The 26692-nt window shown below is 39.7% G+C and overlaps 2 protein-coding genes across 4 annotated transcripts in view; one reads left to right on the plus strand and one right to left on the minus strand.

Moving 5' to 3' along the window:
- Nucleotides 1-20459, minus strand: part of LOC116463477 (electron transfer flavoprotein-ubiquinone oxidoreductase, mitochondrial) — a 38886-nt gene extending 18427 nt beyond the window's left edge. The window contains exons 1-7 of one of the 2 annotated variants that reach the window (XM_058434658.1): nt 20368-20459; nt 20162-20292; nt 11740-11880; nt 9938-10167; nt 7623-7704; nt 7077-7195; nt 1909-1986 (exon numbers count right to left, since the gene is read on the minus strand). In XM_058434658.1, the coding sequence (XP_058290641.1) occupies nt 1909-1986; nt 7077-7195; nt 7623-7704; nt 9938-10167; nt 11740-11880; nt 20162-20195 (684 nt within the window). In that variant the 5' untranslated portion in view covers nt 20196-20292; nt 20368-20459. Of the gene's footprint in view, nt 1-1908; nt 1987-7076; nt 7196-7622; nt 7705-9937; nt 10168-11739; nt 11881-20161 lie in introns of both variants that reach the window. The other variant, XM_032146594.2, reaches the window with a different exon arrangement.
- Nucleotides 20460-20472: 13 nt separating this feature from the next.
- LOC116463479 (renal cancer differentiation gene 1 protein) lies at nt 20473-25914 on the plus strand. 2 transcript variants are annotated; one of them, XM_058434659.1, is made up of 3 exons: nt 20473-21037; nt 22878-23025; nt 25631-25914. In XM_058434659.1, the coding sequence occupies exons 1-3, from the start codon at nt 20852-20854 to the stop codon at nt 25678-25680; spliced, it is 384 nt and encodes a 127-aa protein (XP_058290642.1). In that variant the 5' UTR covers nt 20473-20851; the 3' UTR covers nt 25681-25914. The 2 variants fall into 2 exon arrangements, with proteins under 2 accessions (XP_058290642.1, XP_032002488.1); XM_032146597.2 differs by having other exon boundaries at nt 22878-25914.
- Nucleotides 25915-26692: the final 778 nt, after the last annotated feature.

Consider the following 26692-nt stretch of genomic DNA (forward strand, 5'->3'; position numbering starts at 1 on the left):
AGCTCCGCCTCCTGGGTTCACGCCATTCTCCTGCCTCAGCCTCCCGAATAGCTGGGATTACAGGCGTGCGCCACTATGCCCAGCTAATTTTTTTGTATTTTTTTTTTAGTAGGGACGGGGTTTCACCGTGTTAGCCAGGATGGTCTCTATCTCCTGACCTCGTGATCTGCCTGCCTCAGCCTCCCAAAGTGCTGGGATTACAGGCGTGAGCCACTGCGACGGGCCGCTATTTGCTTTTAAAGCAGGAAATATGAGAAGGAGAAAGTCTGCTGTAAGAGACTGTAGATTCCTAATTCTATTCCAAGAGTGGCAGAGAGGAGGATAAACTATCAGTTGACAAATATTTACTAAGACCTAATATGTACCTGGCATTATGCCAGGCATTGGAATAACTCCAGGATCTCCATCCTTAGGGAGCTTATAATCTAGTTGGGAAATCGGAAAATAAATAAACCTGAATAGACAGGTTAGTTGATTGAGATGTTAATTTGTGTTTTGTTCATATTATAGGACAGCAAGCTATTTTTTTCCTTATCTTTTCCAAAGAGTGAGAATTCTATGTTCTAATGGTTTTGCTTTCAGATTCAAAAATACAAGATGTGAAAACCTGAAAATTATCCAGGTTTATATTTTGAAATGGGAGGTGGAGAATCAGTTTTATATCTATCAAAAGATGTTAAATCATGTCAATGTGCTTAAGAATATTGTGATAAAGGCCGGGCGTGGTGGCTCATGCCTGTAATCCCAGCACTTTGGGAGGCCGAGGTGGGTGGATTACTAGGTCAGGAGTTCAAGACCAGCCTGGCCAACATGGCAAAACCCCGTCTCTACTAAAAATACAAAAAGTAGCCAGGCATGGTGGCGTGTGCCTGTAATCCCAGCTACTCAGGAGGCTGAGGCGGGAGAACTACTTGAACCTGGAAGGCAGAGGTTGCAGTGAGCCAAGATTGTGCCACTGCACTCCAGCCTGGGCAACAGAATGAGACTCCGTCTCAAAACAAACAAACAAACAAACATGTCAAAGTATATCACTATTTACCTACTGATAGTAATGCAAAATGATTCTTGTCCAAAGAAATGAAAATTGTGGAGAAATAAAAACTGTGGAAACTATTTTCATTTGATGTATTTGGTTAATGCAGTGGATTGATGGCCTATAAATATGTATATGTTTGAATTCTCCTTGCACTGGTTGTAACATCATACTGATTCTCTCCTTAACTAAATGAAATAAAATCTTTGACATGTGTTTGACTTATGTTTGTATATTTGTATGTCATTATCTTTAAAAAAATTTTTAAACATATTATAACTACTTGCCTAAATCATTGTTAGCTCAAAGTTGCTTCTATACTTTTTAATGAGAGAAAAATTCCATATTAATTACTGTATTCTAACACCCACATTTTTTGACATTCTTAAAATTTTTATTTATTTATTTATTTATTTTGAGACCAGGTTGTAAGACTGGCTAATTTTGTATTTTTGGTAGAGACAGGGACTCACCATGTTGCTCAGGAAGTTCTCAAACTCCTGGGTTCAAGTGATTCACCTGCCTTCGCCTCCCAACACCTATATAATTAATGTATAGTTTGTAGCAAGACTTTATTGAGTCTAAGTTGGTTCTTTCTTCTTCTTCTTCTTTTTTTTTAAGACAGGGTTTTGCTCTGTCACTCACCCAAGCTGAAATGAAGTGGCATGATTATGACTCACTGCAGCCTCGAACTGCTGGGCTCAAGTGATCCTCCTGTTTCAGCCTCCAAAGTAGCTAGGACTACAGGTGTATACCACGAAGCCCAGCTAATTTTGTTTTCTTTTTTTGGAGAGATGGGGTTTCACTTTGATGCCCACATAGTTCTTTCTGTTGTTTGTCGCTTTCTTAAGCACGTAACTATTAAAAAGGTTTACCTTTGGTGCACCGTCCTTTTGTATCCCTACATCGTTAGTGGCAATTCCTTTTACACTACCATCATCATGAAAAAGGACCTAAAAACGATAAAAACAAATTTATTAATACCTTGGAATTCATAATAATCTTGAAAAAACAGTAAACAGCCTTAGGTTTCTTAGAAGGTGAACATCTTCTCTAGATGATAGAAATACAGTTTAAAATGTTCAGGTAATAAAGAGACATGTATTAAGGTACTCCCTTCTAGAGTATTAAAGAACAGAGCTCGCACAATGGGAAATGAAAACAATGCCACAACCTTGATGAGAAAGAAAAGGGGGAGACTACTAGAGAGATTACTAGGGAAACCAGTAAGATTAAACAAGAAGTGCCCTTCAGATGTCAAATCATGTGTAAAAAATCTGAAATGGAGGCCTGTAACACATGAAGAACATGAAGGTGGAGAGAAAGAAACTGTCAGAAAAGTTTACGTCTCAAATGAATGAAGACTTCAATAAACAAAAAATAAAACAAAACAGGAAGAAGCTGAAGACAGACCAAGGATGATAAAAGTTTATTTTTGGAGCAAGAAAAAGGGGGAAAATAGGTCAAAAGTGTAATTCTGATGAGGAGAAATAGTAATAGTCTGTAACCCTTGGTTTCTGTTTTCTCTGTGGAGGAAAATGCTCGTTGGATAGTAAAGTACAAAATGTACAATGCAATTACACAGCAGATTATAAGAAAGCATGGGCATGGAGAAGTACAAGAAAAGATTAGCAGCAATGGATATGAACCCAATCCCTGCAAAAAAAGAAAAAAAATATATATATATATAAATATAAAGGTTTTATTTGATATCCTGAAAACGAACAAATCAACAGCAGAATATGGCTACAGACTAAACTGAAGTTTGGCTCAGAGTACCCTCAAAAAACCCTGGCAAAGAGATCAATAATCTGTTGATGATAATCATTAAGGATCTGAGAAAAAGAAGAGTGACACAAGTGACTATAAGTGTTCATGTATGTATTCCAAAAGTGAAAATCATGGATTCTACAAACCACCTACCTGTGACTTTGACACTGATTCCAGTCAACAATGTTTAACAAGGAGAAATGCAAAATCCCACACTTGGGTCCAAAAACCCAAATGCATGTATATGGGTTAGGAAAACAGAAATTTATAGCAGTATAATACAGGGACCTATGTGTTTTATTTGACTTACAAACTGTAAGGGTAAAAACAAATAGAAAAAAACTGAATTTTTCTTGCCAATAACTTTTCTTTCAGCATTTCCTTTAGCAAACTTCCAACTGCAAATCCTTTATTTGTCTCTCTGAGATACATGGCAGTCTTTTTAAACTGCATTCCAGGAATGTCTTTTTTAGGGCTTTGGAGCCATAGCTTTGAAATGGAACACCAAGAAGGATGCCTCTTGTCTTCCTGTGTCTGTGGGAATTTGGGTAGGTGTTTGGCTCTAAGTTGTAACTTCCTGCTTGTCAAAAAACAAAACAAACAAACAAAAACCCAACAACAAAAAAACATTTAATTTTTCCTTAGAGTAAAAACAGTTAACATGTATGTAATGGATAGATTGTATCTGTAAAAACAGTTAACATGTATGTAATGAATGGATTGTATCTGCCTGGCTATTTAAAAGGGTGAGATTTCTGTCTTGGCCTGTGATACGCATCATAGTCTTGGTTTAAGGCTAATTCAAGAATAAAACTGTTTCGTTCTTTTTTTTTTGAGACGGAGTCTTGCTCTGTCACCCAGGCTGGAGTGCAGTGGCGCGATCTCGGCTTACTACAAGCTCCACCTCCCGGGTTCACGACATTATTCTGCCTCAGCGTCCCAAGTAGCTGGGACTACAGGCGCCCACCACTGCGCCCAGCTAATCTTTTTTTAGTAGAGACGGGGTTTCCCCATGGTCTTGATCTTCTGACCTCGTGATCCGCCTGCCTCAGCCTTCTAAAGTGCTGGGATTACAGGCGTGAGCCACTGTGCCCAGTCTTTTTTTTTTTTTTTTGAGACAGAGTCTCTGTTGCCAGGCTGGAGTGCAGTTGCACCATCTCGGCTCACTGCAACCTCTGCCTCCTGGGTTCAAGTGATTCTCCTGCCTCAGCCTCCTGAGTAGATGGGACTACAGGCACCTGCCACCACGCCCAGCTGATTTTTGTATTTTTAGTAGAGACGGTGTTTCACCATGTTGGCCAGGAGGGTCTCGATCTCTTGACCTTGTGATCTGCCCACCTCAGCCTCCCAAAGTGCTGGGATAACAGGCATGAGCCACTGCGCCTGGCCTGTTTCATTCTTTTTTATAATTTATGAGGAGAATTTTTCTGGGTCCTCAGGCGATTTTATTTTTTATTTTTTGAGATGGAATCTCGCTCTTTCGCCCAGGCTGGAGTGCAGTGGCATGATCTCGGCCCACTGCAACCTCTGCCTTCTGGGTTCAAGCGACTCTCCTGCCTCAGCCTCCCAAGTAGCTAGGATTACAGGCATGTGCCGCCATGCCTGGCTAATTTTTTGTATGTTTAGTAGAGACGGGGTTTCACCATGTTAGCCAGGATGGTCTTGATCTCCTGACCTCGTGACCTGCCCGCCTTGGCCTCCCAAAGTGCTGGGATTACAGGTGTGAGCCACCGTACCCGGCCAAGATTTTATTTTTAATAATTTCCCCAGTAATGCATAATAAGAATCAATAGTGTGATGTGGTTGCCAAAAAAGTAATTACTTTGAGGGAATTAATGGAAGACCAGTTTCTAGAATGGAGAAGATAACAGTTCTACACTAGACATGAAGTGGTTTATTCATTCTGGGTGCTGCTTTGTAAAGGGGATAAAAAGAGGATCCATTCAGAAGTTGGCAGCAAGAATACTGAAAGGACTCAAAACTCAAATTATGTACCATCATGGCTGAAAGAACTGAGAATATTTAAGCTAGTGCTGGGGCTCAGAAGATAATACCCTAAAAAGTATGTTCCTGGCATGCTGATGTTGAGGCTCAGAAACCGATATCCCAAAATATGGTGCTTTGACATGCTGAACTGAAGAAGCTTCAATGTCTCTCTGACCTTACCAGGCCAACTGTCCCTGTCTCTTAATCGTCTGTCTCTCCCAAAGCACAGGATGAAGTTGTTCTCTGAAGTTCCCTTATCTTCCTAAAATATGGGCCTACCAAAGAAGCAAACAATTACTTCTGGTCCCTTTCCTGAGTTTTCATGAACGGAACTCATATTGCAGGAAGAATGACTGAAGTCTGTCTATAAACTTGGACAGCCTTCTGTCAGAAACCACTGTCTTCTCTGCAGGCTCAAGAGACTTTGTCCCAGGTCACTGTATGTTCTTCAAGCCCATTGAATTCCCCTAAAAATCACTTACTATCCCCCTAAAGTCATCCATACTTCCCCATCTCCATTTTCCCTACCAAGAAAGGCATATAACTGTACCCCATTGTGTGGTAGGGTAATCACTCTGTAATATTCCCTTCATGCACGCTGATAAACCTGTATGCCTTTCCTCCTACTAACCTGCCTCTTGTGAGTTTTCTATGAACCTTCAGAGGGTGAGGGGAAGTCTTCCCTTGGCACTCAGCCCCTATGCTGAGTACCTAGAACCGAAGAAAGACTGGAAGGCCTCAGAAACAAGGTCTTTCTAACCTTCTCCCATCCCTCTTTCTCTCCTAAAGCAAGTCACAGAAACCAGGATTCCTCTTCCTCAAAGAGAGTCATAGAAACCAGAACTCCTCTCCCTTAATACAGGCCATAAAACCTAGAAAGGTTATTTTCTTACTTCTCCCTTTCCCCTTGAAAACTCTCATTCCAGAGGAGTTCTGCTCCAGCCATACCTCAGAGGAAGAAATGCTACACAAAAAGGCCAAAGAGAATGTGAACAGACAGGCCTTGCTTGGCTTCCTCTCTCAGTCTGCTACCATTAGATCATACCCTTCTGTCTAATCACATTTCAACATGGCTGTCCATTCTTATTGTACCTAAGCATAAAAATGGTTTCCCCTGGGTCTTTGGGGCCTTTATTTCTGAAGGATTTCATATCATGTAAAACTTTGTTAAATAAATGTGTTATGTTATTCTTGTTACCCTGTCTTTTGTTACAGGAGTGTCAGCTGTGACCCTTGTGATGGGTAAGGAAGGGTATCACACCTTTCTGCTACTGGGGCTCAGAAAATGATAGGCTCAAATGTGGCACTCTGGCATGCTAAACCAAAGCAGCAGCTTCAAGGTCTCTCTGACCTTCCCCTCCTCCTGTCTTTCAATCCTATCTCTTCTAAAGCACTGGATGCGGCTCTTCTCTGATAATTTCATTCTCTACCTTAAGACTGGACCTGCCAAAGAGAACACAATGGTCTTCTATCCCATTCCTGAAATCTTATTATTAATATGTATTTCAGAAAAGAAAACAGAAATAAGCAGCTACACCTAAACAAACACTTTTTCATAAGATCATGCCTGCCTCTCAGGCTTATTCAAATTCCAAAGAGAATCATTTACAAGTTAATTTCTGTGTCTTGGGTGCATTCATTCTCCCTAAAAATCATTCACTTCCTCTCAAGATTGCTAAACACCCAATTTCCCCTTCCCTTCTGATGAAGGGTAGATAAGCATTTGGACCTCACTGGGTTATTGGGTCATCATTCTCTTGTGCTTATGCATGTTAAATAAATCTGTATGCTTCTTCTCCTATTACTCTGTCTATTGTCAGTTCATTTCTGGTGAACCTTCAGAGGGCAGAGACAAACCTTTCCCTTAACTCCTATACCACCCCTACACTGGGAAAGAAAAAAATTCCACAGTAAAGATAGGGAGGAAGAGGGAGCAGAGGATAATTATAATTAGAAAGTTGTCCTTGGAAGAGGGCATAGATTTGTTCTGGATAGTATAAAACTGTAGGTAAGTTCTGTTCAAAATAAGGAAGAGGTTACCAACAATCCACAATTTTTCATCCCTTATGGTGAACAATCGTAAGTTGGACAATCACTTGATGGGGGTACAACATCAGGAATTCAAGTACTCTTTGGATTAGATACTTTAAAGATTCCTTCTAATCTTATAATTCTAAAATCCCATGGCTTTTAAAAAATATTTATTTCTTCAACTTTATAAAATTCACCACTTATTAAAAAAAGAGAGTTCCTACGAATATTAAAAACAAAACAAAACTATACAAACCTCAGCAGCTGCATAACCAGGGTATACTTCAACACCGAGGGCTTCTGCTTGTTCGCCCATCCAGCTCACTAAATGTCCCAAGCGTACAATGTAATTGCCATGATTATTCATTGGAAGCCCTATAAATATATGCTTAATTTATAAATCTGACTTTTTATTGATAAGACATTACAAAAACATAAATACTTTAAAATTTCGAATCAATATGTATTTCTACGTAAGTGCTATATTGATGGTCACACTTTCAACTTATTTTCTACAATTTTGGTCTAGAGTTCTAATTTATTACATTACAAACAACATTAAAGCACTAAGTTAGAAATTCCTGCTTGGCTTACAAGGCTGTCTCAATTCTTCTAGACTGGAAGACAAAAGAACTGAGTTCTAGTCCTGCTTTCCCACCAGCTAGCTGTATAGCTTTGGATAAGTCCTTCAAATATCTGGGCCTCAGTTCTCATCTGCAAAATGAGGAAATTTCGCCAGATGAAATGTAGTTCCTTCCAGCTGTGGAATTCCATAGTTCTATGAATATTCACTATACCTTACCTGGAAGAATTGGCACAGGAATTCTGTATTTCTCTGTTAAAATTCCAAATCTGTCTTCTGTTACAGGAGTGTTAAGTGGAGCCTAGAAATAAAAGAAGAAAAAGAAATGTTTTTAGTTTATATTTGCAAGTGTAAATATAAATACAAAAAAACTGTAAAATGTACTCTGATGACAAAAAAAGAACTCCCCCCTAATTTTTTTTTGGCATTTCCTTTATAAAACTTGTCACTATAAATCCTTTCTCTGTCTGAAATGTATGGGAACCTTTTTTTATTTTTATTTTTTTTGAGACAGTGTCTCTTTCTGTCACCCAGACTGGAGTGCAGTGGTGCAATCTTGGCTCACTGCAGCCTCTGCCTCCTGGGTTCAAGTGTTTCTCCTGCCTCAGCCTCCCAAGTAGCTGGGCTTACAGGCACCTGCCACTATGCTGGGCTAATTTTTGTATTTTTAGTAGAGAGGGGGTTTCATCACTTTGGCCAGGTATTTTTAGTAGAGAGGGGGTTTCACCATGTTGGCCAGGCTGGTCTCAAACTCCTGACCTCAAGTCATCACCCCCCCCTTGGCCTCCCAAACTGTTGGGATTACAGGCATGAGCCACCACGCCCAGCCAGCTGGGAATCTTTTAAAAATCTAAACAAACCTCTTGCCAATTTTGCATCCCAGGAATATATTTCTTGGGAGTCTTGGAAACATCTTTGAAATGTGACCATCATGTCTTTTTGTCTCTGTAGAGAGGTTAGCCAAGGTGCTTGGCTCTAAGTTGAAACTTCCTGGTTGGTGAAAGGTAAGAGAAGTTTTATTTTCCTTTTGGATAAAGAAAATTAACATGTTTTGACACTGTACCTGCTGGGTATACACACTAAAAGGCACCAAAGGCTGTGTGGTGGCTCACAGGCCTGTAGTCCCAGCATTTTGGGAGGACGAAGCCAGTGGATTTGAGCCCACATGGCAAAAATCCCGTCTGTACTAAAAAAATACAAAAATTAGCTGAGTGTGGTGGCGCACACCTGTAATCCCAGCTACTGAGATTGGGTGAGGTGGGAGGACTACTTGAGCCTCGGAGGTTGAGGCTACAGAGAGCTATGATTGTGCCACTGTACTCCAGCCTGGGTGACAGAGTGAGACCCCGTCTCAAAAAAAAGGTGCCAAAGCAATAAAGGGCTTCAACATGAAAAACATTTTCTATTAGAATTGATATTATGTCAATGTTAGTTCAATAATATCCATTTCTGATATAATATCAAAAGGATAAATTCAACTGGGCCCAATTAAAGTATTTCTAGTTTAAGGGAGCTTGATATTTCAGAAAGGAGAGCACAGATGAAATTTTTGGAATTCAATTTATTCCATATGGAAAGAATACAGATGATATTTATATAATTTTTGATCTTTGCAAGTATATTCACAACCACTGAATAATCTAATCTAGGAGGTAGGACAGGTATAATATAACCCATCTTAGAGAAGAAAAAATTAACAGTCTAAGATTTTAGCCAAATTCATACAAATTTTATTTAAGAAAATAAAACTTGGACTTGGTCCTCTTGGTCTATATCACACCTGTGGTTTTTCTGCTTAGGTTATGGGAAGCCATATTAATATGTTTCTTCAGAAAATCAGGTTATCCTCTTTGGCTTTAGATATTGCATTGTCCCCAAAATTATTACTTTATTAAGAACAATCATACAAAGACTTAAAGAACAAGTTTAAAAATACCCTCAAAATACAAAATGCCTCCCAAGAAATATTCAAAGGTCTTCTCAAGTTATCTTCTCATATATCCATTACATAAATACATGTAGAAAGCATTACACAAAAATATTTGTTAATATCATAAATTACAATTCTGATATAATTTTTTTTTTAATTTAAAAAGTATATAATTATTCCCTTAGAGTTAAATGGGCTGGGCGTGGTGGCTCATGCCTGTAATCCCAGCGCTTTGGGAGGCCAAGGCAGGTGGATCGCCTGAGGTCAGGAGTTCAAGACCAGCCTGGCCAATACAGTGAAACCCTGTCTCTGCTAAAAATACCAAAAATTAGCTGGGCGTGGTGGCAGGTGCCTGTAATCCCAGCTACTAGGGAGACTGAGGCAGGAGAATCACTTGAACCTTGTAGGTGGAGGTTGCAGTGAGCCGAGATCGTGCCATTGCACTCCAGCCTGGGCAACAAGAGTGAAACTCCGTCTCAAAAAAGGAAAAAAAAAAAAGACAGAGTTACATGAAGAGGGTTTCCTATATTCCAGTAATTTGGGAACAATTACTGAAATACAATTACAAAAGATTAGACTTTGTATAAAAAACAATTTGTCATACCCCCTTCTCTTTCCAGTCTGGGAAGAGTTCTTTAAAAGCACCTGGATCAAGGCAAGCCCCTGAGAGAGTATGAGCTCCTATCTGGGCAGCTTTCTCCACTAGACACACGCGGATGTCCTTTTCATGTGCCGCGGCCAACTGTTTTAGACGAACAGCTGCAGAGAGCCCTGCAGGGCCTGCACCAACTATTACAACATCTGCTTCTTCTGCAAACCTTTCCATGTTCACTCCTGGGAGAAATAAAAATTCTAGGATTAATATGACCCAATAATCACATGATAAATCACATGACAGTTAAAAAATATCCACTGTGCTTTAGAGCATTATTTATGGAAATTCTCCCTGTGTTTTGCACAATAATTATATTAAGCATATTACTGTATTAGTATGATTATATTCTTAGGTTCTGTTCCAGTACATACTTTATTTCAGTTTCCATAAACTAATTCTTGGCTTTGAGATTTATTATTATACATTTAGCAAATATTTACTTGTGTAAAATATGGTCACAAGTCGCTTAATGACAGAAATGCTTTCTGAGAAATGCATCATTAGGCAATTTTGCCCTTTTGCAAACATCATAGAGCATACTTACGCAAATTAGATTGTACTATGATACACCTAGGCAACACGGTATAGACTATTGCTCCTAGGCTACAAAGTTATATAGCATGTGACTATACTGAATACTGTAGGCAACTGTAACATAATAGTATGTATGTAACTAAACACATCTAAACACAGAAAAAGTACAGCAAAAACACAGTATAAAATATTTAAAAATGGTATATCTGTACAGGGTACTTACCATGAATAGAACTTACAGGACTGGAAGCTGTTCTTCGTGAGTGACTGAGCCGTGAGAATGTGAAGGACAAGGACATTATACTACTATAGACTTCATAAACACTATACACTTAGGTTACTCTGAATTTATAAAAAATTTTTTCATCAGTAAATTAAACTTAGCTTAATGTTTTTATTTTATAAGCTTTTAAATGTTTTAAACTTTTTGACTCTCTTGTAGTAACACTTAGTTAAAACACAAACACATTGTACAGCTGTACAAAAAATGGTTTTTATATCATTTTTCTGTAAGTTTTTTTCTATTTAAAAATTTTTTTCCTTTTACCTTTTAAACTCTTTTATTAAAAATTAAGACACAAACACACACATTAGTTAGGCCTACACAGGGTCAGGATCATCAATATCTTCCACCTCCACATCTTCTTCCACTGCAAGGTCATCAAAGACAACAACACGCATGGAGCTGTCATCTCCTATGCAAATGGTAGCTTCTTCCAGAATACCTCCTGAAGGACCTGCCTGTGTCTGTTTTACAGTTAACTTTTTAAAAAAATTAAAAGTACATTCTAAAATAATGATAAAAGTATAATACAGTAAAACATAAACCAGTAACAGTGGTTTATTATCAAGTATTATGTACTGTACATAATTGTATATGGTAGACTTTTAAAGAACTGGCAGTAGAGTATGTTTGTTTACACCAGAGTCACCACAAATAATTGAGTAATGTGTTGAGCTACGATGGTCTTGAAGCTATGTTCTAAAAGATGTCACTAGGTGATAGGAATTTTTCAGCTCCATTATAATGTTAACGGATTACCATCATAAATGTTGTCATATTGTTGACTGAAGGGTCATTATGCAGCATGTGACTTGGTAAAGCCATAAAATATTATCAGATGTTTTTAAGTTATGAAAAATATAATACTCTCCTCCACAAAATGAAACAAAGTATCCAGAAAAGTCTCAGGAACTGTACACAAATTATTACTTACCTTCCCATCTCTTGTCCTTATCCCGGGGATAAATAGTATAATGGGTAGTAATTCGAGGCACAGTAGAAGTTGAAGACCATCTCGTAGCACATAGAGGTAGATAATTTTTCTTAATTTTTAAGGCATGAAAGCACTGATATGCTGCACAAAAATTATGAAAATTATTATCTTCCTTTAGTTTTCTTCAGTAGACTGAAAAAATATAAATGAATGACTATACTCAATGAGTACAGTGAAATAGACTATAATTTTTCCTAGGTGAACAATTTGAATAGCTTTTTCTCATAAAGCAATGTTTTCAAATCTTAAATATTTTAAAACTAATAAGCAAATTTATTCAATTTAGCTCATGTCAGGCTTAACTATGGATTAGTCATGAAAGCTGAACACTTTGTGAGTAATATGGAGTATAATAACTGTGTTAGCTCAATGGCTTTAAGCACAAACTTGGTTTTATGGTCAGGTTCTTAAGGCAGTATCTTCTTCTTTTTCTTCTTCTTTTTTTTGAGACAGAGTCTCACTCTGTCACCCAGGCTGCAGTGCAGTGGTGCAATCTTGGCTCACCACAACCTCTGCCTCCTGGTTTCAAGCGATTCTCACGCCTCAGCCTCCAGAGTATCTGGGACTACGGGTGTGCACCACCACACCCAGCTAATTTTTGGATTTTTTTTTTTTTTTTGGTATAGATGGGGTTTTGCCATGTTGGCCAGGCTGGTCTCGAACTCCTGGCCTCAAGTGATCTGCCTGCCTCAGCCTCTAAAATTGCTGGGATCATAGGCGTGAGCCACTGCGCCTGGCCACAGTATCTTCTGATATCCTTAAAAATGTATACATTTTTGAGTCAGCAAAAAGTATTTTATGGAAATGAACAGAAATGTGCAAAAATTTATCTGCAAAAATGTTCAGTGAACCTTCTCTGTTGTCCTCAAACCTTCAACTCCACCTCTTCTTTCCCTTATCCAGGGCAGGTACCCTAGCATCAAACCTCGTAAAGACAGAAGCAATTAGATGGGAATTTTCTCAACTCCTTGGCAGTAACTTCTAATATAATCTGTATTTGTGCCCACACTTTGTTCATTATCTCAGTTTATAGCAGAAGAGATGTCTTTTCTCCCATTGATTGTACTCAATGAATATAGTGAAACAGACCATATTCTTCTCCACTGGGGTAAATCTTTCTAGCTGGATGACAAGGCTTATCTCTCCCGTTGTCTAGAGACATTCCTCCATCTGATACCATCCCTTCTGATCTTCAATTTTGACTCCCTTCTCAGCCCCTGTTCATCTTGATAATCGTCCCTATCATTAAAAAAAGATAAAGAGTCCTCCCATGACACCACTCTTGACGGATATAAAAACTTATATTTGGAGCTATATTCATTAGAAGTCTGTTATAGGAGAAGGGATAGAATAATTAAAAAAAGAATAAAGAGTTCAGAAATAGAATACACATAGGTATATGGTATATAATAAAGAAACCATTTCAAATTAGGGAGAAGAAATGGTTACTCATTAAATGGTGCAGAGATAGCTAGAAAGCCATTCAGAAAAAAGTATACTCTGCTCCCTAGGTCAAAATGAATTATATTTGATCGAAGATTTTATTAGGGAAAGTTCAAAGTATAAAAGACTATGGTGGGCTGGGCACAGTGGTTCATGACCGTAAATCTCAGCTAAGGTGGGAGGACTGCATGAGGCCAGGAGTTCAAGATCAGCCTAGGCAATATAGCAAGACCTCTTCTCTACAGAAATAAAAAATAAGAAGTAAAAAAATTAGCTAGATGTGGTGGTATGCACCTGCAGTCCCACCTACTCAGGAAGCTGAGGTACGATGATCACTAGAGCCCAGTAATTCGAGGCTACAGTGAGCTAGGACCACGTCACTGTACTCCAACCTGGGCGACAAGCACCTTGTCTCAAAAAAAAAAAAAAAAAAGATGGTGATATATCCATAAATTCTTCAATTCTCTCCTCCCTTTGAGTGAAGTGGGATGAACTTACTGGGTAGCTTCTAACAAGTAGAGAATGGAAAGTGAAAAATGTTAACTTTACAGTAGAGAAATATGGCAGATAACACTTTAAGCAAGTGATCAAGTTTAATGTTACCAGCAATAAGACATATTGATACCATGTATCCCTGATACGATGTGGTGAAAAGGGTTCTTTACCTCTGTGGTATTTATCCCCAAAAATCTTTAACCTCAGTCTATTCATGAGAAATGATCAGACAAACTCAGATTGAGGGACATTCTACAAAATGCTCGACCAGTACATATCAAAAGTGTAAAGGTCTTGGGACACAAGAAAAGACAGAGGAACTGTCAAATTGAAGTAGACTATGGAGACCTGCCAACTAAAGGCAACCTTGTGCCCTGGACCGGATCCTGGAACAGAAAAAGAAGATCTGAATAAAATCTGTAGTTTAATTAACTTTATTTCATCAATGTTAATTTCTTAGTTTTGATAATTACACTATGGTTACATAAGACATGAAGCTCAGCAAACGGCATATGAGAACTCTCAGTACTATCTTTGCAACTCATCTGTAAATCTAAAACTACTTCAAGATAAAAAGTTTAAAAAAAGATTATGGTGATAAAAAAGTTAACTCAAGAAAGATCAAACCCAAATATAAGAGCTAAAACCATAAAACTCTTTGAAGACATGAGTGTAAATCTTTGTGACCTTGTGTAAACCAAAAATAAAATTCTAAGGCCCCCAACCAACTGAATGGACTCTCTTCTTGGCCAAGGGGATTCCAAAGAAACCCAAAAAAGTAGTTCATGCCATGATGGCAAGTGGGGGGTCAGACATGCCTCATTATACCCTCTCCCTTTTGGAGTTTAGACATAACTGACCAGCATTAACATTAATATTGAAATCCTAAGACTGACAGAACAGACTCTTTGTAGCAATAAGATAACAACTCCAACCTGACTCTGGTATAACATCACATGACAACAGGCCCTAGAGGAAATCAAAGTATTGTACCCCAAAATATATTTCATGGACATAATTTTTGGATTGGCCCTGCAAAGCTGTCTCTTGTGAGGAAAATTTACATTCTGTGGAGAATTTGCTTTCCTTTCTAGGCCTTTTCCTGATCTAGGAGAGATTTAACTAAGAGTCTGATACCTTTTAAGGCAAGCTTGTCCAACCTGCAGCCTATGGGCCGCATGTTGCCCAGGATGCCTTTAAATGTGGCCCAACACAAATTCATGAACTCTGAGATGTCCTGCTTTTCCAGGCCAAGCCAATGTAAACCTTATATGTATTGATTAATGTCTCTGCCTGTAACTTCTCTCCCTAAAATGTATAAAATCAAGCTGTAACCCAACCACCTTGGGTACATGTTCTCAGGACCTCCTGAGGCTGTATCATGGGTCATGGTCCTCACATTCGGCTCAGAATTAATCTCTTCAAATAGTTTACGGAGTTTGGCTTTTTCATCAACACTTGGATTAGGCAATGGTTTCTTTGATAGAACAACCAAAAACATAAGCAACAACAAAAAATACAGTTAAATTGCACTTCATCAAAATTAAAACCTTTTGTGCATCAAAGGATACCATTAAGAAAATGAAAAGACAGCCCGTGGAATGGGAGAAAATATTTTCAAATCATATATCCGATAATGGACTTATATTTAGAATATATAAAGAACTCTTATATCTAGTAATAAAAAGACAAATAACCCAATTAAAAAGTGGGCAAAGGATCTGGATAGACACTTGTTCAAAGATGATATACAAATGACCAATAAGTACATGAAAAGATGCTCAGCAGCATTAGCCATCAGGGAAATGCAAACCAAAGCCACATGAGATACTACTTTACATCCACTAGCATGGCTATAGTCAAGAAGTCAAGCAATAATAAAAGCACCTTTGGCCGGGCGCGGTGGCTCACGCTTGTAATCCCAGCACTTTGGGAGGCCGAGGCGGGCGAATCACGAGGTCAGGAGATCGAGACCATGGTGAAACCCCGTCTCTACTAAAAAATATAAAAAATTAGCCGGGCGTGGTGGTGGGCGCCTGTAGTCCCAGCTACTCGGAGAGGCTGAGGCAGGAGAATGGGGTGAACCCGGGAGGCGGAACTTGCAGTGAGCCGAGATTGCGCCACTGAACTCCAGCCTGGGTGACAGAGCGAGACTCTGTCTCAAAAAAAAAAAAAAAAAAGCACCTTTGCAAAAATTATAACTGAGAAAATTATTACAGTCAAAGAGATCTGACCTAACTGACTCCATCTTGCTTCTAACCTCCAAGTAGTCCTTGTTCATTCCTGGGAGTAGGCTGAACTAACTTTGGGAGTTTATAGTTAGTTTTTTGAAACAAAGACAATCACAGCCCTTTCCCAGAACAAACCCCCTTCCTTCCTGGGGACCAGACTGTCTTTGCAGGACTAACAAATTAGCTACAAGATTAGAAATTATGGTTTAAGAGTCATGCAGCTGGAGGTGGCAAGATTCTGAACCTTCCCAAATTGCTCCTGGGGATAACATCACTATTGTAAAATCTAGGATCACTACTTGAGGTATTTTGCAGATCCTGCACTTGATGGATCAGCTGGCACCTGGCTCATCTGGTCGTTTGGCTCCCACCCCAGAACTGACTCAGTGCAAGAGGACAAACTCATCTCCCTATGATTTCACCTCTGACCTGACCAATTGGCACTCCCCACTTTCTGACCCCCCTACTCATCAAATTATCCTTAAAATCCCCAGTCTCCAAGTTTTTGGGGAGACTGATTTGAATAATAATAAAACTATGGTCTCCTGTACAGCTGCCTCTGTGTGAATTAAACTCTTTCTCTATTCTAATTCTCCTGTTTTGATAAATTGGCTCTGTCTGGGTAGTGGGCAAGGAGAACCCATTGGGCAGTTTCAATAACAAGAGTTAGCAAGGATGTGGAAAAATTGGAACCCTCATACACTCCTGGGGGAATGTAAAAATGATGCAGTCTCTTTGAAAAACAGTCTGGCAGTTCCTCAAAAGGTTAAACATAGAGTTTTCATATGACCCATTCCTAAGTCTATCCCTAAGATAATGAAAACATACTTCTACACAAAAACTTGCACATGAATGTTCCTAGCTTTTTTTTTTTTTTTTTTTTTTTTTGAGACAGGGTCTGTCTCTGTCACCAAGGGTGGAATGCAGTGATGTGATCATGGCTCACTGAAGCCTTGACTTTCCAGGCTTAAGTGATCCTCCCACCTCAGCCTCCTGAGTAGCTAGGGCTACAGGTGCATGCCACCATGCCCGGATAATTGTTTCTATTTTTTCGTAGACAAGCAGTCTCACTGGGTTGTGTAAGCTGGTCTTGAAATCCTGGGCTCGAGCAATCTGCCTGTCTCAGCCTCTCAAAGTGCTGGGATTCCAGGTGTGAGCCACCACACCTGGCCAACAGCTGAATTATTTATAACAGCCAAAAAGTAGAAACAACCTAAATGTTGATCAATAAATGGTAAGAAGTGATATATCCAAATAATGAAATATTTAGCAATAAGAAGAAATTGAATATTGATATATGTTACCACATAGAACTTTGAAAACAATGCGCTATGTGAAAGAAGCCAGTCACAAAAAGACAACATAGTATATGCTTCCACGTACAGGAAATATTCAGAATAGGCTAGTCTACAGAGACAGAAAGTAGATTAACTGTTGTCTAAGGCTGGAAGGGGCTTGGGAGTGAATAGTTTCTTTTTGGGGTGACGAAAATGTTCTAAAATAGACTGCAGTGATGGTTTCACAACTCTGACTATACTAAAAACCATTGAATTGTACATTTTAAATAGTATATATTGTATGATGTGTGACATATCTTATTAAAGTTTATTAAAGCTGTTATAAAAAAGAGCATTTATAGCCACACACAAAAATATTATGAAAACAGGTAATTTTTTTTTAGAATCTAGGATTTTCAAAGTTATTTTCTAAGAATGATAAAAATCTAAAAAGTTACAATATCACTAGACTAAAAATTTAAACCATTTATGTGACCAAAAAAGGGTAAAAATATAAATGTCCTTAGTTGTCTGTATTCTGCAGCAGATAGCATGCTCCAAAAGCACTGACCTTGTTGTATGTGAAAACCTAATGTTAGGTATACATATTTGTTGACTAAATATTAGATAGTCCTTGACACATGGTACTATAAAAGATTAATGCTTTTCAGAGTCATTTTCTGTGAAAAGGCAAATCTTTTAGGCAATAAAAATCTGTGTTTGGTCATTTTTTTTTTTTAAAGTGGCAAAGAAATGAACTTACTTACGCATACTAAAAACTATAGCACTGGGGCCAGGCATGGTGGCTCATGCCTATAATCCCAGCATTTTGGGAGGCTGAGGTAGGAGGATCACTTGAGGCCAGGAGTTTGAGACCATCCTGGCCAACATGGCAAAACCCCGTCTCTACTAAAAATACAAAAATTAGCCAGGCATGGTGGTGGGTGCCTGTGATCCCAGGTACTACGGAGGCTCAGGCACGAGAATCACTTGAACCCGGGAGGCAGAGGTTGCAGTGAGCTGAGATTACATCACTGCACTCCAGCCTGGTCGACAGAGAAAGACTGTCAAAAAAAAACCCAAAAAACAAAAAAGCTATAATATTGGGAACACTTTTTAAGCCTTAGATAACTATTCGCCTATCCTAAATTTTGAAAAAAAAAAAGTATATTAAATACATAAAGATATTCTAGAACTCAGTTCAAGAGTTCAAATACACTATAATGAATATTTAAAATATTTAGTTTTCAATGCATTGTAGTTTAGTGTATAGAAGTTATTTACTTCTAAAAACTGAAGACTGACATATGACAAACTATTTCTACTGCTTGTATAGCTACTGATTTTCTTGAAAATATTTGGAACTGTGTAATCTGAATTTCTCCAAAGGATTGGAAAAAAAAAGTCACAACCTTTACCCCTTTTCTGAAAACACATCTGATATCTCACTTTAGACATTTGAATATTCAGTCTCCGTGGTTGAGAAGAGAGGTCACAAAGTCCACTGAACTCATAGCATCACCATATCAAAGTCACACTGATGGCACATTGGTGTCTACATCTTTCACGCCAGCAGGCTATGAAAATGGCAATGAACTGCCATCCAAAGAAAACAGAAATGGTAGTGGAATTTGGTTAGCACGGGGCCCAAGGCTGATTGCATCTAAATTAGGCTCTAAGGCAGATAGCATCTGACTACTTTAACGTTCCAAACACCATCTTATCCATACATTAAGTGCAGCAAAAAATGCATGGGTGACATGAAATTTAAACAAAGTTCTAATTTCTTAATATATGGAAGCCAAATTTAACAAAATTCTACTTTCATGAAATTTCATAAGAATATCCTTGAATTTGCAATATTTATACTTAATGATTCTATCACCAAAACTTAAGTAAGCTAAAGATAGAAAAAAATTAAGCCAGTTATGACAGAATATGAGATCCTTTAGGGAACTTTTCTGTTTGAATTAACGACAACAACAAAAATTTAAGCAAAACGTTAAAAAGACCATCCAACTTCATCTGTCACGGTGGTTCAAAGAATACCCATAACACGATAAAGCCCTTAGAGTTAATTTAATTTTATTTTTTTTGAGACAGAGTCTGGCTCTTTTACCTAGGCTGGAGTACAGTGATGCGATCTCAGCTCACTGCAACCTCCACCTCCGGGTTCAAGTGATTCTCCTACCTAAGCCTCCTGAGTAGCTGGGATTACAGGAGTGGGCCACCACGCCCAGCTAATTTTTGTATTTTTAGTAGAGATGGGGTTTCACAATGTTGGCCAGGCTGGTCTCGAACTCCTGACCTCAGATGATCCATCCGCCTCGGCCTCCCAGAGTGCTGGGATTACAGGCGTCAGCCACCACGCCCAGCCCTTAAGAGTTAATTTTAGACAACGCAGAAAAACTGGCTCCAGATACACTTGAGTGACTTGGTCAACATATGAATGTTAACCATGATGTGACAGATCAGACTTCAATTTCTTTAGACTGAACTAGGATGGCTGCGAAGACGAAAGTCAGGTCAGGACCAGGGAGAAAAACTGGGCAAATACGGTTTTTTTTCCATTTCCAACAAAGGTTTGAGGATTAGAACCAGGATTTGGGAAGCCTCAGCTCAGGAGTCCACCGAGGTGTGTGTGTGTGTGTTGACAGGTGGTGGTGATGCCGAGGGCATGTTGACAAATTTTCCCCGCCCTTGACCTTTGGCCTAGATATTAATTCCACCAACTGGGGCAACCCCAGAGGGAGGAAGTCAGGGTCCCCCACCAGGCTGACAGAGCGTGACCTTTGCCCTAGATAGCCTGAGAAAGCTGATGAGAGAAGGGGCGACAGGTGCCTACAGCCCCCAGGACCGGCCTTGTCCCTTTTGCCCTAACTCCTCCACTTATCCCCACCGCCCGTTCCCTCTCACCCGGGCAGGACAGCTTGGCTAGCGGCACCAGCATGTTCAAAGTCACCAGGACTCTCGGTCGGACACAACAGGAGGACTGTCCGCTGCTCGCGGCGGGCGCTGGACCTCTAGGCCGCGAGGGGCGCCATCACCTGCCGGAAAGCAAGAACTCTGCTGCAGTTCGCCTCCCCGCTCTGCCTACCGCTCTTGCTTCACGGCGTTCCCACCTCCTTCTCGCTCTGCGCCGGCGCCATGGATGACGCGGCGGCCAGCCGGGGCTTCCGGGTCATGTACCAAACCAGGGAAAGATAAAGAGACTCCAAGTCCCAGCCGGGGCGCGGTGAAACAGCCAGAGCGCGGCCAGAGGGGTCCGCGAATCCCACAGCACAACGCACGCGCAGTGAAAGGCAGTAGAAGGCGGGGCGACGCACACGGTTTCCTGGGAGGTGTAGTTTTCTCTACGAGCGCCCTTCGAGAACGACTGGAGGCTCGCGCAGGAGCTGTGAGCTGCCTAAGGTGAATTGACTCATATGATTGGCTGTCCCGAAAAATGAAACGTCTTTGTGGTCCAGGGCTGAGACCCACGAGGAGACGGGGCGGGATTTGTGGCGTTAGGAGGCGGGGCCTCTCGGCTTTGGGCGCGAGTGGTTAAAAGACAGTGGGTGTCGGTTCGGCTTCTCGGTTCGGATTCCGCAGTCCCAACCCTTCCCCATGGCCGACCCTGAGGAGTTGCAGGTTTCTTCGCCGCCCCCGCCGCCTCCTTCTTCTCCCTCCTCTTCAGACGCCTCTGCAGCATCTTCCCCGGGCGGCCCAGTGAGTTTGGGCTGGCCAGTTCCGAGCAGGCGCAGCGGCCGAACGGTGGACCCGCTGGAGGAAGTGGAGCTGCAGATCGGAGACGTGAGTGTGGTGTCGGGACCGCGTCCCCCCTCGGCGCCTCTGGGAAGACGGGCGGCGGCGGGGCTCGCGAGGCTAGGGAATCGGTCCCCCAACCCCCACGACCCGGGACGACCGGCTCTTCTGCGCCCCAGAGCGTGCGGGCGGGAAGCGGGGGGGATGCCAGCAGCTAAAGTGCCACCCCTCTCTGAGGGTTCCCCCTTTAGATTTAGTGGTGAGGAGTCTTAAGGGGTTATCCCTCCACCCGCCCCACCCCTCACTGGTTTCTTTTTGTCTCGCCTTCTGGTTTCAATCATCCTCAGTAACCCGAAGCCACGCAGCTCTGCGCTGCCTGTTGCTGGCTCTCTTTGCGTCCTCCTTTCCCATCGGAGAATAGTTTTCACTGCATGGGTTTGCTGGCTGGCTGTGGGTGCTTAGGATCAGGCTGTGGTTTCTTTCCATGGGACTTAGAGCCTGCTGTTCTAGTTGGCCACCTGCCCAGGGACAGCTGATAATGCCATTGTCTGCCCCAGGCCTGCTTAGCGCTGGACCCAGCTTGAAGGGCTTAGGTCATGTGGATTGGCTTCATTGACGGTTTAGTTCAGGACTCCTCCCTTTGTATGATTGCTAGAATGCATACTTAGGATAGTTTCTGTTAAATCTCGAATCCCCAGAAACTAGCACCCTACCTCCCAACCCTAACTCACACACCACTGGAGGGGAGAAGACAGGCAAGGGGAATTTTATGTTCTCTTGAGTGAGTCAAGTGGAATGAGGTATGTAGGGTGTAACCTTCTGGGAGAGTTCTGTGGCCTGACCTTTCCTGCAGATTGGAAACTAGGGGATGAACTAGATTATCACATTGCTCCGCAAGTATTTTTTTTAAGGATGACTAGAGTACTTATCCAGCTTTTATTTTTGCAGAACAAACTGATTGCAAGTAAATATGTAGAATGAAGTGCTAATGTGTTATTGAGGAACACTGTTTTATTTTATATCATTGGGGAAGAAAACGTTTGGCTGAAAAGTGAATTTTCCACCAGGAGCTGAGTGTTTTCTGCATTTGTGTGTGATTTTTTGATGTTATTTGTCAGAGCTCAGAGTTTCTGTTCTTTGATCTATACATTTTCATTGTTTAAATTGTTCACAGGTCAATGTCCATGTTACCCAAATAGCAGTAAGAATTATTTATGATGAAATCCCTCAGATACTTCTGGCACTTAGTGTCAAGGGGTCCAAGTTATCTTGTTGAGCTGAGACTGTAGTGTATTTTCATAGAAAACAACAACAGTGGGCCAAGCACGGTGGCTCATGCCTGTAATCCCAGCACTTTGGGAGGTTGAGGCGGGTGGATCACCTGAGATCAGGAGTTCGAGACCAGCCTGACTCACATAGAGAAACCCTGTTTCTACTAAAAATACAAAATTAGCCGTGCGTGGTAGCGCATGACTGTAATCCAGCTACTAAGGAGGCTGAGGCAGGAGAATCGCTTGAACCCGGGAGGCAAAGGTTGCAGTGAACCGAGATGGTTCCACTGCACTCCAGCCTGGGAAACAAGAGCTAAACTCCTTCTCAAAAAAAAAAAAAAAAAAGAAAGAAAAAAAAAGAAAACAACAATACTGATTTGTCATGTCTCAGACATAATGGATATTTTTCAAGCAGACCTGTTTCTTCAAAGTCTACGCAATATTAAAGAATTTCTTAGGTTCCCTGAAAGAGCCAGTGCTTTAGTTTGAAAATTGATTATTTTTAAAGAAAATAACATGGGCATTGGATTCAAAGCCTTAAGCTATTTTTAGACTGCTTATAAAATGAGATGAGAATTTTAAAAATAAAATTATGTTTGACTTTTTTTTTTTTTTAGGCAGCCTTTTCATTAACCAAACTTCTTGAAGCCACATCTGCAGTATCAGCTCAAGTGGAAGAACTTGCCTTCAAATGTACAGAAAATGCACGTTTCCTTAAAACGTGGCGGGATCTCTTGAAAGAAGGCTATGATTCTTTGAAACCTGGTGACTAATTTGGCATACTTCATTGTTTAATAATGACTGCAATAATTCATACTTCTTCTTATGTCGTATTTGTACATGTACCACACGTATAGGATGACCTCTGTCCAGCAGTTCTGCAGATACTCAGAATGAAATTTTTCTTGGTTTTTGTGAAAGCAGAATACCGATGCTATTTTTGTTGCGGACCAGTACTTGTTTGTCCTTAAATACTTTACGCCTCTGAACTTTCACAGAATCGTTTATGAAAGTTAACTTCATCAATAGACGGTTAATATTAATAGAGCCACAGTGCTACCAGTAGCAAACTAGGTAGACCATTATTTGTTTTGCAACAAGATGCTAAGCATGGCAGAGTTTGAAGTTGCGTTTCATCTTAAGGACCAAGGGAGGTAACTTTAAAGTTGCCAGTGGTGGATCCAGCTCCATTAGGCTAAGTTGTCTACAGCCAATGATTGTGTCTTTATTCTATATCCCCAGCACCTAAAACAGGGTCACACAACACTCACTAAATGTTTGTTGAATAAAAGAGTTAACAAACATAATTAAAAGCTTTTTTTTCTTCCTATATTTAGCATGAAGACTGTCATTGTTTTTCTAGGAAACGTATGAATCTGAACTTTTTTGACTTGAAGAAAAACATTCTTTTTTTAGAGATTTGGACTTTGATGATAGGTTTTAAAAATATATGATAAATATTTTTTGTACTTCTTTGATTTTTTTTTTAAAGACTTTACTTCAGAAAAGGAAAGACTGTCTAGAAAGAATGCATATTTTTTCCCTATTTATTTCTGTGGTTACTGCTTTTGCAGTTTAACAGTGTTTGATATTTGTATATGTTTGATAGCTATCTTTAAAGTGCCTTATCAGATTTATGGCTCTGTGCTGTTACTTTTTGAGCTTTGCAAGTTGTGTACATAATAATTCTAAAGAAGTTACTTTGTTTGCAATGCATCAAATTTAAATGATGTGATTTTTTGGTATTATTTGACCTTAGTGACAGTGTTCTATTTTGCATCCTGTATCTTATGTTGCTTTTGGTGTTTTGTATTGTGTGTCAACGATTAAGCCACCTAATTCTCTACCATATATAACTTCTGGACATTTTTGATATGACATCTTAATTCTTTGTAGATATGGAGATAGGTACAGAACTATATTCTAATGCCCCACAATGGGGCTATGAGAGGGGACAGATGGATGGGCAAATAATAGTCTTGTTTAACATATTAGGTCATAGTTCTTGATTAGTTTTTTTAGTTAAAGATCACACATAGGGTGTGATTTCTATACCAAAGATATGCTTATTTCAGTATTAGAAAAATATTCTTATATGTCCTGAAAATTGCAGTTTTTAAAATGTGTAAAAATAAATTCTTATTAAAAGCACATTTTATTTCCATTTATTTGGATTCATTACCTTAAAACTTTTTATTGACGTATTTCAAAGATACAGGAAAGGTAAATGATTTCAAGAAAATCCATGTATTTCTACCACGCAGATGTAATAAATGTTAGCATTTGGCTGTATTTTCTTCAGACAGACATATATATGTAATTGCAAATGTTAGATACATTTGAAGTTTGCTTTGTTACCTCTTTGATCCTGTCCTGTTCCTCCCTCCCCAGAGTCCCCAGAGGTAACCTCTAGAGGGGGCATATATTCTAGCATGTGTTTTTATATTTTTAATACAAATATATTTTTTAAAACCGCTACAAAATACGTTTTATGTATATGGTAGCCAGCCTCCAGATGGCCCCAGTGATCCCTGTCCTCCTGGTGTTCATGCCCCAGTATAGCCTTCTCCTGCATTTTACAGTGCTGACTTTTCTAACTACCAGGATATTGAGCAAATGCAGTATGTGATTTCTGAGGCCATATCTTTTATTTTTTTATTATTATTATTTTTTAAGAGACAAGATCTCACTCTATTGCTCAGGCTGGAGTGGTGGCAGGATCATAGCTCACTGTAACCTTAAACTTGGACTCAAACGAGCCTCCCATCTCGCCTCCTCCTAAAGCACTGGGATTACAGGCATTTTTGCTAATTTTTCTATGTTGTTTTTTTACTTGTCAGTTTTTAGATATTACATATTTTGAATACTAATGATCTGTTGTGTATGTTTCAATTATCTTTTTTAGTCTGGTTTGTCTTCATATTATGGTTATGAAATCTTGAATTTTTAAATTTTAATGTAATCTTACCAATCTTTCATAATGATTTGCTTTTTCTGGTTTTTGTATAGGAAATGTCATAAAAATAGTCTTATTCAGCCTTCCAAAAGTTACAAAATTTTTGTTTTTAACATTTAGATGTTTAGTCCAACTGAAATTTGTTCTCTTTTATGGCATTTTAGAATCTTGTTTTAATTATTTTTGCATATTTATAGCTGTTCCTCCAAGTATCAGTTTTTCAAGTGCAACATCTGTCATGCAGTTACTATATAAGAGCCAGATTCTGACCTTTCTGTTCTTTTTATCTGAAGGAAATTCGAACATGCCACCCCCAAATACGCTGATTTGGCATACTGATTATTTCAAGCTAAAGGTACTTGAGAAACAGTAGTTGCAGAAATGGTTATCTTAACTGTCCTTTTCTACCTGTAGCAAGCCATACAAACTTCTTTGAGAAAGATGCTTTCCTGATACCAAAATGAGAAGATGGCTCTAATCAGCTGAGACAGCACCAGAGGAATCTACAAAAAAACCTTACCGTTAGTTTCTTGCCATATATTTACCTTCCCGCAGTTTCTGCCTCTGGAAGCCTAAGACTGCTTTCTTTCGTCTTGTCACACTTCTCTGAAATGTATTCTTTGTGGAAGATGCTATATAATTTAGAGTTGTAAGCCAGTACTTGTGTTTATCTTTTCATTGAGTTTTCTCTTGTGTGATGTACACTGCATATATTAATAAAATTACTTGTTTTTCTCTTGTTAATCTGTCTTTTGTTATAGGGATCTGTCCCAGCTATGAACTTATGAGGCTTGAGGAGAAATTGTATTTCCTCCACTACAGATTTATTTGCTTAACTCCATGCTAAATTCAATTTGTCTTTTCCTGTAAGAAAAGAAAAAATATGTTACTGATTTCTAATTCTATTGAGTTATGGTCAGCTTAGGACAACTGCTGGTTTCAGGTAGTGAGCTTTCTATGGGCACTTTAAGAGTTTACAAAGTGACCTTTTTACATTTCTGTTTGCTTTATGGGAGTGGTTGGGGAAGAGCTGAAAGCATAAATATTTTCTCAAAGACTTAAGAATTTTTTTTTTTTAAGTTGGTAAGCAGTCCATTACCAGCCCTGCAAAAACCCCAAAGGAATGATGTAAATTTTTTTTGAGACAAATTCTCACTCTTGATGCCCAGGCTGGAGTGCAGTGGTGTGATCTTGGCTCACTGCAACCTCCACTTACCGGTTCAAGCGATTCTCCTGCCTCAGCCTCCCTAGCTGGGATTACAAGTGCACGCCACCACATCTGGCTGATTTTTGTATTTTTAGTAGAGATGGGGTTTCACCATATTGGCCAGGCTGGTCTTGAACCCTTGACCTCAGGTGATCCATCTGCCTCAGCCTCTCAAGGTGCTGGGATTGCAGGCATGAGCCACTGCACCCAGCTGATGTAAATTTTTTAAAGCCTCGAGACTAAAGTCAGTAAGATGAAATTGTTAACAT

Source organism: Hylobates moloch, unplaced genomic scaffold (genome assembly GCF_009828535.3).
Source record: "Hylobates moloch isolate HMO894 unplaced genomic scaffold, HMol_V3 SCAFFOLD_38, whole genome shotgun sequence".
NCBI classification, from domain to species: domain Eukaryota; kingdom Metazoa; phylum Chordata; class Mammalia; order Primates; family Hylobatidae; genus Hylobates; species Hylobates moloch.